The sequence below is a fragment of the Sorghum bicolor genome, chromosome 5 (assembly GCF_000003195.3).
Source record: "Sorghum bicolor cultivar BTx623 chromosome 5, Sorghum_bicolor_NCBIv3, whole genome shotgun sequence".
NCBI lineage: Eukaryota > Viridiplantae > Streptophyta > Magnoliopsida > Poales > Poaceae > Sorghum > Sorghum bicolor.
The window spans coordinates 33,636,100-33,647,047 of NC_012874.2; the positions used below are offsets into that span (position 1 = coordinate 33,636,100).

Below are 10,948 nucleotides of genomic sequence, written 5' to 3' on the forward strand. Positions count from 1 at the left end.
TACAAAGCAGAAACCAGCCGCCAAAAAACAGAAGAGTACCAAGGACTCCACGCCGAGCGCAGGGGACGAAAAGATCAATGATGAAGTGGTAGAGGTTGCAGACGCAGGATCTGCAGAACGTAAGAGGCCACCAGGTCAGAAGTAGGCAAAACAAGCTAGATGGGGAGGCAACGACGCTTGCATTGCAGCCTTGGACAAGATGATGGAGAAGGAGGAGGCACGTGACAAGGAAAGAGATAAGGCGAGAGAGGCTTCATTAGAGGTAGAGAAAGCTTCAATTGAGGCGGAGAAGAAACTTGCTGAAGCAACCCTGATGAAGGAGGAGAAAGACATAATGCTAGCGGACACGAGCTCCCTCAACGCGGACCAGCTGCAGTGGATTGAAATAATGAGGAAGAAGATCCTTGCGAGACATATGGAAAATTAGTTTTACTTTTAGCCTACAACTATATATATTATATATTTGCTTTCAGTTGTGATTCAGAGACCATTTGCATTTAGTCGTACTGGAATTTACAATATTTGGAATCATTTAAATATTCGTCATGGTGCTGTGCTGAATTTTTGGATTCGTTTAAAAGCGACGTGCATGGTGCTGTGCTGAATATTCATTTTTTTTCATGGTGCTGTGCTGAAAGCAGCGTGCATGGACAATTCTTCATTGGATGCAACAGCTTCTAAAATGATAGTTGGCTTGTTCGTATGCCCCTTGTACTGGCCCTGTGATTGCATTGCACAATTCTTCCATTCCCAATGCATACAATCGATGGACCCTAACATGTCTGGAAAACCACTTTTCTCATTGACCGCTAGCAAGCGTGCTATGTCAGCCTCACTTGGGTATCTCAGATATTCGGCTTCAAATATTTGTACAACTGCAGTAACGAACTTATGTAGGCTCTCAAGTGCAGTGCTTTCGCCAATGCGAATGTACTCATCTGTAGCATCAGCAGAAACCCCATATGTGAGCATACGAAGAGCGGCAGTGACTTTCTGGAAGCAACTCAGACCGAGCACACCTGCCGCATCCCTTTTCTGCACAAAGTAATGATCATGTGCTTCAACCGCATTCATGATGCGTCGGAAAAGAGGCTTGCTCATTCTGAATCTGAACAAAACAAACAAAAGTTCAACACCTCGAAAAATAGACAAATACTATGAATTAATGTAATGTCAAAGAATATAACAACCTCCGACGGAATAAATCATCTCCATACGTTGGATTATCCGCCAAATAATCTTGATACATCCTCCGGTGGCCGCCTTCTCTATCATGAAAAATAACAGCATAGCCAGGGACCGAACCACCATGTATTCGTTTACTTTTATGCAAAAACATGCGCACAATCGAAGCAGCAACGAAGATGTTGTAGTCCTCGTCGTCCGAAGAATCGTCATCCAATTGCTTTCGGAGACGTGATCTAGAAGCCCTCAACTAAGAAAAATTGCACAGCTCATAATATAGAACAAAATAAACATGATTTGGATCTAGATATTCGTATACGAAGATGAAACCTTGCGATGTGCCGTGCACCGAGGCTTGATCTGTTGTCTGCCAACCTGGATGCCATCTGTGCCGTCCCTGGATGATCTTGTAACGAAGACGCAAGGAACTGGCAGGGAATTTTGACCACGCGAGTGGCTTCCAGCGATTAGTACGATTTCCAAGCGATCTGGCTTCCAGCGATTTCCAGCGAGTGGCAGGCAGCCGCATAGGAACTGACGGCGGCTCTGTTCCTCACGACGACGTGGGCGCGAAGAGAAGCCAGAACTGGCAGCAACCAAATGAATGGCGCGCCAAAACAGAATTTTTTACGGAAAAAAAATACGAGACTTGGCAAAATGCAAAACGGTTGGAAATCATATCTTTTACAACTTTACAAATTTATTTAGGACTTTGCAAATTTCCTCAAATGCAAAACTGAAAATGCATAACCCTTGGAGATGCTGTAAGGCCTTGTTTAGCAGCCCAGCTTCCCAAGGGGATCCTAGTCTTTTCCATGGGCCAATCTGGCCCGTGCCAGTCTTCCGCGGGACAAAATTGTGGCCTCTTTGGCAGCCCACAAAGTCGAGGATAGCAGCCCGTTTCCCTGTGTTCTCCGCGAGGAACCAATCCACCACTCGTTTAGACCGGGAGAGATTCCCCGTGCTTTCGCCTCCTCCGCTCCTCGCGTCTCCTGATGCCACCCAAATCAAAAAGCGGCGGCTGTGGCGGCTGTGGAGCCAGTAGCCGTCGAGGACCTCTTCACCTCGCTCCACCGCCACATCGAGGCCAATGCTTTCGAACAGGCCGTCAAGGTCATCCACTCCATGTCCTTCCCTCACGCGGTTCTGAGTCTCGTACCCTAACCCCGTTCGAATCTGACTCGCACTCGTTCCGCAGTTCTCAAGACGGCGCCGGGGGATGAGGATGTGGTGCGATGCAAAGCGGTGTGATGCATCAACGCCGACGGGATCGGTAAGTTCCTCGTCAAGATCCGCGCCGCCGAGCGCCTCCCGATCGACCTCGGCTACTACGTACAAGGTGATGCGACTTGTCCTCTCTTGCTCGCTCGCCCGATGGGTCTGTTTGTTTTCTGGTTTTTATCCTCTGGTTGTGGTTAGGATGCGCGAGTGGTCAGATCTGTATGCTTTTATATCCTATGATAAAGTAAATCGACCGTTTTGTGTTATTTAAACGGAAATTTCACTTTATGAGCTTCTCCAATGTAGTTTATTGCTGATGTTGGTCACTTTGTGTACTGAAATTTGCTATTGAGGTCATGCGATTCGGCATAATCAGTTGCATTCAATGTTTTAAATAGCGGGCTAAGCCTCTTAGCGTCAGCCTCTCTAAAAGGCTAAAAAAAGCTATAGCGTGCTAATAGCGAGCTAAGCCATTTAGCGGCTGAGCAAAAAATTTGTCAAACATCATGTAATTTTACACATAATAAAGATGAAAACATTATGAATACCAATATGGATAGATATTTCAAAGTCTTACTAACATATTACATCAAAGTTCATATATGATACATCAATAATAACATACATAACATGGTGACATATCTCTGCTATTTGGGCCTCCAAGTTATTTGGGCCGATGGAAATGAAGCCCAAGGCCAAATAACGGCGCTAAACTAATCCAATTTAGCGAAATTAGCGCGCTATTAGCTGCTAATAGCGGGAACAATCATTTAGCGCTAAAATCTTCATAGCTTAGCAGTTCTCTTCCAGAAACGTTAAATAGCGCTATAGCGTCCGCTATAGCGCGCTATTTAGAACAGGGGTTGCAATGCATGCTGCGGTTCTGAGCTCTGTCTAAACTTATTCAAATGTTAGGAGAATGACATCGAGGGGTGGGAAAGGGAGCAGAAAATCATGCATGCTGTACTTGTGCATTTCAATTGCGATGATCATCCCAGATTTTTGTTAGCGGCAGTTCTGTTTTTTGGGATTGTAGTTGATTAAGTCACTAGGTACGTGCCCACACTGTTGGTCACCATCCGTGTGAAGAAAGTTATGTACTAAGATAAGCCATATATATATATATATATATATATATATATATATATATATATATATATATATATATATACATACGGCAACGCTATTCTACACCCTAGGTGTAGAATATTATTCTACACCGCATGTCAAAACTGAGCAGAAAAAAAATACTCAGTAATACTGAACAACGTTCAGTATCATCCAGTCGTACACCAGGACCGCGAAATACTAAATAATACTAAAATACGGGTGTTGAACAATATTGAATTTTGTTCAGTATAACACTTTGGTGTAGAATAATATTCTACACCTAGGTATATACGGTAGCGCTATTCTACACTCTAGGTGTAGAATATTATTCTAGGTGTAGAATATTATTCTACACCGCAAGTCAAAACTGAGTTGAAAAAATACTGAGTAGTATTGAACAGTGTTCAGTATTATCTAGTAGTACACTCAGGACCACAAAATACTGAACAATACTGAAACGCGAATACTGAACGATAATGGATTCTATTCAGTATAACACTTCGGTGTAGAATAGTATTCTACACCCACCTAGGGTGTAGAATAGCACTTGTATATATATAGCGTTATTCTACACCCCAGGTGTAGAATATTATTCTACACCACAAATCAAAACTGAGTAGAAAAAATACTGAGCAGTACTAGAGTGTTCAGTATCAACTTGCCCAACACTCAGGACCACGAAATACTGAACAATACTAAAACATGAATACTGAGTGATACTGAATTTTGCTCAGTATAACAATTTGGTGCAGAATAGTATTCTACACCTAGGGTGTGTATATATATATATATATATATATATATATATATATATATATATATATATATATATATATATATATATATATATATATATATATATATATATATATATATATATATATATATATATATATATATATATATATATATATATATATATATATATATATATATATATATATATATATATATATATATATATATATATATATATATATATATATATATATATATATATATATATATATATATATATATATATATATATAGATATATATATATAGATAGATATATATTATGATACACATTCAATTACGATATTTTTATATATTAATATATGTTTATATGTATACATATATATGATAATAGGGTTACTATAACACATGGGAATATTTACTGTAATGTTATAGTAAAACATTTAGTAAGAAGTTTATATAATTTTGTAAATATATATATAAATTATTGTATATCAAAGTGACTTCTAAATAGTTTTATATATATATATATATATAGATATATATATATATATATATATATATATATATATATATATATATATATATATATATTTTGACAGGTTCATCTAATGCTGAGACATGGAAATCATCGAGTCACTTCTTCTTGATATGGCAAATTTATGCGCTGTGACTGGTAACTTTGCTCGTAGCAATAGGCTTGGTGAAAGAGGTTTTGGAGTGGTCTATAAGGTGCGCTCATCCCCGTCCAATTCATAAAGCATTTTGTTTTTCAGCAATGGAAGGTTCACAGTTCGCACTTATGCAGGGCATTCCTTCCTGATGGTCAAGAAATTACAGTGAAGAGGTTCTCACATAGTTCATGGCAAGGAATACAAGATCTGAAAAGTGAGGATCAAGTGCATGTGTTGGATTGAATTTTCGTGTGTTGCAGCACAAATGTCTGTGTTCAGATTTTGGCAGTTGGAATCGCAGAATGTTTCTTTATGTAAACCTAAGCATGATCTGCAGATCAAGACAAGTGGAACGGAGCATGTTCCGGGTGGGCATGGATGGCGGTTTAAGGAATGGCGTCAATGACACGCGGCTCAAGCTGCGCTTCTCGTCCCAGCAGGGGTCGGTGATGTCGCAGATCTCGGAGGTGGGCATTGAGGAGCTCAGTAACGGCAGCAGCCCCAAGGCGTCCAGAAGCACCGGTGGCTACAGTGGCATCCTGGTCTCGTCTGGCATGAAGCATCCCGTGACATTGGCCCCTCGCTGCAGAACGTGCAGCATCCGCTCGCGCTGCGGCTCAGCCTGCCCAGAGGCAACAACTACAGCAAGCCGGCCTCGACAGAGATCAGCAGTGATTGATAAGTTCCTATTGTGCTTCGAACTGTGGTTAGCACCGCGATGAAAACAATGAATGTTGAATTATCGGAGATTTTATCCAAATGTAAGATGGACAGTACCAGGGCGCCATTCGTGTGTCATCTGTGCCCAATAATGCTTCAGTGCAGCAGTGCCTAGTTCATTGGCTGCCAAGGCTAAACTCATACCGAAATCTCAGATGATGTGGGCGCCATGACCTTTTTCTTGATTTATGTCTATGTGAGAAGCTTATGCAAAGGAGTTCTTTTTTTCTCTCGAACACTGCTTATGAAAGGAGTTGAACCATAATTCCTTTTTTCATATATGTCTTGGATATCTGGATAGAGATGATCTATGATTTGGTGACGAATGGATTAGCTATGTTGAATTTGCCACTGGAATTAAATTTTCTATGTTGTATTGGATGATGTCAAATAATTTTGGCATTGATCTGTGATGATTTTCTTATATTATTCAATAAAATGTGTTTTTTTCTTGATTTTCTAAGACATTGTTTTCAATTTTGTTGCATGTATATTGGCATAAGTAATTCTCAGTTCAAAAAAAAATCTATGTATTTCTGGTCATGAACTTTGGCTTGATTCTATTTTGTGACGAATGGATCTTTCAGTGCACTTTGGCTTCCAGAATTGTGATATTTTGTGACATGTACTTTGGCTTGGCTTTGCATGTACGTTGGCAGAAGTTAATTTCCCTGCGCCAGACACCTTGCTACCAAATGGCAATAGGAAAACTACCCCACACATGGTTAGCTGCCCTGGAAAGGGTCGGTAATGAGAAGTCCAAAATTTTCCACCCAAGGGCAATCTTCCCAGGGAAAGCTTCCCTTCCGTTGCCAAAGTAGGCCTAAAGGTAGGCCGTTTGATTTGGTTGAGTAAGAAAAGAGGATGACTGGGAGATAATCTCGTGCCTTCATTTTAATTGTGTTATATTTTCTGGGTATATTTATGAGGGTGGACTTAGTAGAGGTCATGACTGTAGAGCTCGAGATTACTGTGTGGTTTTAGAATAATATAACTGGTGCTTTATTAGGGGTAGAGATAGATAGGAGGCTTATAATGCTCCGGGGCTTGCCTTTCACGAACGTTGTGGGCTCATGACTCGGACACTCCACCACTTCTTCGGGCTCCCCGGGTTCTGTTGGCTGGTCCTCTGACTCTTGGTTGCCTTCTTGATCCTTCGGGTTCACCCTCTCAATCTTGTATGTAGTCCCGCCTTCCGAAGCATCTGTTGCATGCATGTGCGACAAATAAGGAATGTATGCATATGAGACAGGTGATGGATGCTCAATATGAATATCTACCAATCTAAACTTCACTAGACACTCATCATACTCACGCAAGAGCATGATATGACCATGCCAGCAAGCAAGATGTCACAAGCTCCAAGTCATGCTACAACCACTCAAGTTTTACCTACTCCGATAACAGCCCAAGTCATCGATGGACCGGTCACACGTAGTCGTACAAAAAAGCTACAACAAGAGGTCTACGCGCTACTTTGTGAGATTCAATTTAACTTTAATGAGAATTATATACTATCTAAGTGTTCTACCTTGATTGTACTCAGGTATATAGAAGAAGATAAGGACGAGTGGGACCCTGAAGAACGGATCAGTGCAAGTCGCAGAAGACACTATAAAAACGGACCAGTGGAAGTCAAAAACGGACCAGTGCAAATAAATCTTCATAACTTTTTACTCACGAAAGCTATGAAGGCCCATGAGGACTTGATAGAAAGCTTGTCGAGTCTACTTTACAATGAATCTAGTTGTGACCAGTTTGGATACTCCATATTACCTGCAGACCTGAATTAGTATAGACTGCTCAAAAGGTCAATAGTCTATCTTGACAGAATGTTAGTACAATTTGTCGTGTAAAACTGTACCAATCTATAATGTTTCGTGGTGCATGGCATACATTGCTGGAAAGCTCTTGGAGTCTAGTTTCACACCCAAGAAACGGTTCGTCATTTGGACTGCCCAATAATAAGTTATGGTCAGTTTATTAGGAACTGCTCTGGAGGCCAACAGTCACGCGAAGCGAGTTTGGAAATCCATTCCGAAGGGACCTTTCACATTGTCTTCCCTCATAAACTTTATTTCATTTTCATACCTATCTAGGAGGGTTGTTCCTAGTATAAATATCCCCTACCTTTAAGCTATTAGCATCCTTTGATCATTTGATAAACTACATGATATTGCAGCCACGCTGCTGAGTGCCTTACTCAACATTTGTTCTTCCTTATTGTTCTTGGACTTGTGAAGTGAATCCTCTGGGTTCCCCTACTTCGTGCTCTATGGCTTCCGTTCGGCTGCGCCGTATTGTATGGATTAGTTCCGAATTGTGGTTCTGCGGTCGTTCGGAGATCGAGTCGAAGTCTTCATGGTTTCAGTGCCTCTCTCCCCGTCGCTTGGTCGCATCCAACCTTTGTCAGGTATAAATCTAGTTACCCGCTGTTCGCAGCGAGTTATCCTTGTTCTTTTGATTCATATCGGTAACCTATCAACTGGTATCAAAGCTTTCGTTGTCATGGTAGGTCTCACAATCATCCACATATCTACCTTTAGTTTATCTATCGTTTGTTACTGTTTTGTTGATCACCTATAGTCCACTCAAAAAGCCACAAAAAAATCCTAAAGCCCTTTGACGGTACTGTTATCTTGTGTTTCTGTGTTCATCAAGTTGCTAGTCACCCTCTTTTTATATATATTGTGTTGTGTTTCATTTGTTATCCGCACCCCTGTTGACGGTTCTTAAGTATCAATTTTAATTATCAAATAAACAAGAGAAAGGGCCAATATGCAACCATCACATAGAATTAGGGTTTGATCTGATAGAATTCCACGAGTTTTGTTGTTTATCTATTTCTGCAGGGGGTTATCAGGAAATAAGGAAGAAAGGCCCACATGTCGGGATTACATAGAGATATCAACGCACCGCGCAATTTTACATCATCTAGAAGACTCCAGAAGCCACGAGACCGAAGCGGAGGCGAAACTGGGCCAGGCCCAGGGCGCCCGCCCTGGAAACCTGGGCGCCCGCCCCCCTTCTGGAGCCAATTCAGGACTCCTTCGCTCGGGATATTCCACCGACCTATTGGATCAAGAAAAACATAGTACCACCTCGGCTATCGACCCAAAAACGCATAGAAGGGGAGGACTATATAAGCGAGGCCCCCCTGGCCCCTGGAAGACATGAAGAAATTATCATAGAGACTGAGGGGTGCCCTCGAAGGAAAACCTCTTCTCTAATTAATATTTCTTTTTAGGCTTAGCAATCAATGTAAGGTAGAAATAGATCTTCTAGTTTCTACTAGATTGAGAGAGATAGAGTGGAGGTGTAGAGTGGAGGAAGCCCGGCCTGTCGGTGTCTACTCCAAGCTTGTACCTGCGGGATCAAGTTCTCCTAACCCGAAGCTTGCTCCTAGGATTCTTCAGTAATTCGACTTCTAAATTCTAGTAAGTTCTTGTTTTATTGTTCTTATGGTTTATGAGTTTACTTTATTCTCTTCGCGTAGAGTTTAGAGTAATCATTGCTGGCGTAAACGTGGTGTTTAGGCTGGGGTACTCATAGATATTCCCTGACTAGCTGGACCGTGGTAGTAGTGAGGAACGTGACATTTCCGAGCTACCTTTGTAGATCACATCTCGTTAGCAGGAAGGATAGGGTTTATAGGTGCGGGTCGAACATCCTTTGTGGTGTCTAGATTCCGTTAGCCTCCCCATTAGAACAGTAGATCATCCTTACCAAGGTTAGAAGGAGACTACGGTTGCAGTCTTCTCTATTTATCACTCACATCGAAAGACATTCTTTGTGCCTAAAGGTTAGTAGTAATAGACCGGTTAGTCAGATGCACTCTTTCTCCTAGTGGTAAAAAAATAAATACGATACTCTGGATAATTTCCCGGGTGAAGTGCTCACCGATATCCGTGCGCTTGCGGATCAATTCCTTATTGCGTTCTCAAATATCAACAAGCATTTCTGGCGCCGTTGCCGGGGAGAAAGACGGTTGCTGAGATAACCTGTGTCTTGCTATTAGCTTGTATCTATACTTTTATCTTTTCTTATCTTTTATATTCTTTATTTATTTTTCTTTATTCTTACCTTATGGAAAACCAAAATTCTAAATCGATCCATGAGTCTGCAATCCCTTTAGCAACTGACCTTTTACCATGGGAATCATCACAGCCTATCCAAACACCCCAGTATAAGTTAAGTTCTAGGTTGATTGCCATGATTCAAAACCTATCTTTTTCGGGAAAGGAAGACGAAAACCCTTACCTTCATATTAGAGATTTTGAGCAAACATGTGATTGTCTTCGCATTGAAGGCATTTCTGATAAGACTTTACGTTGGAAGCTTTTTCCTTTTTCTCTAAGGGGAGAAGCTAGACAATGGTACAGTCAGAAGGTAAGTCAACAACAAGGTGAATGGGGAGTTTTACGAGCCAACTTTTGTCTAGATTTCTATTCCCTTGACCGTATAGCCGACCTTAGACTCGAAGTCCTATCTTTTAAACAAAAAGATAATGAAACTTTGGGAAAATCCTGGAAACGTTTTTCTGATCTTTTAGAATCTGGTCCAAACCTTAATCTTGAAGACCCTGTTCTTTTATTTCACTTTTTTCGAGGTCTTCAGAAAAATCACAAACAAATGCTACACACAATGTCTAGAGGTTCTTTCTTTCGCATCCCTGCTGATGAAGCTAGAGTGATCCTAGATAGAATCCTAGAAGCTGAGATGGATAATACCCTTCATGATGAAACCTACGAAGCCGAAGTAGACACTCTGCCAAATTTTTCATCTACTTTAGCTATCCCAAGTTCTGAGCCACAAGAGGAAGAAATTCCACTACCGGACTTCATGCTGGATATAGAATCCGATCTTTTTACCGATTTTGGAAATATTTCAAACTACCATTCTATTGACAAACCCCAAAACGGCCAGTCTAGCATTTATTTGCCAAGTGAATATCAATTGAGAGAGCTTATCTCAGTAATGAGTAGCGAATGGTTGGAGGAATCAGAGCTTTCCTCTGATGTGATCCGTTTGGACACACCCTCTATAACTATACGCTGTGCTTATAATTCTGATCGATTTAATGCTCTTTATAATCCTGTTGTGGGGATCAACATTATGTCTGAATCCTTTGCACTTAAACTATTTAAAAATCTTGTCTTAACCCCCACAACAAAGGTCATAAAGGAATCTTCGGGACGATTAGTCCCCAGTCTTGGAATTATTAATGTCCTACCTCTTACGGTAGAAGGCTCCATGGTTCATTTGAACTTCTATATCTTTGATACATGGGACTTCGACTTA

At 40.9% G+C, this 10,948-nt stretch overlaps 1 protein-coding gene and 1 long non-coding RNA gene across 2 annotated transcripts; one reads left to right on the top strand and one right to left on the bottom strand.

The window, feature by feature from the left end:
• On the bottom strand, positions 619-1,074 carry LOC110435921. Its single transcript, XM_021462028.1, has one exon. The coding sequence runs from the start codon at positions 1,072-1,074 to the stop codon at positions 619-621; it is 456 nt and encodes a 151-aa protein (XP_021317703.1).
• Positions 2,093-6,102, top strand: LOC110435669. Its single transcript, XR_002453483.1, has 4 exons — positions 2,093-2,298; positions 2,384-2,524; positions 4,856-4,985; positions 5,062-6,102. It is a non-coding gene; the product is annotated as an uncharacterized LOC110435669 (long non-coding RNA).

Bases quoted from the DNA above. Each gene is read 5' to 3' on its own strand.
- LOC110435921 (XM_021462028.1), bottom strand. From the start codon at position 1,074: ATGAATGCGGTTGAAGCACATGATCATTACTTTGTGCAGAAAAGGGAT.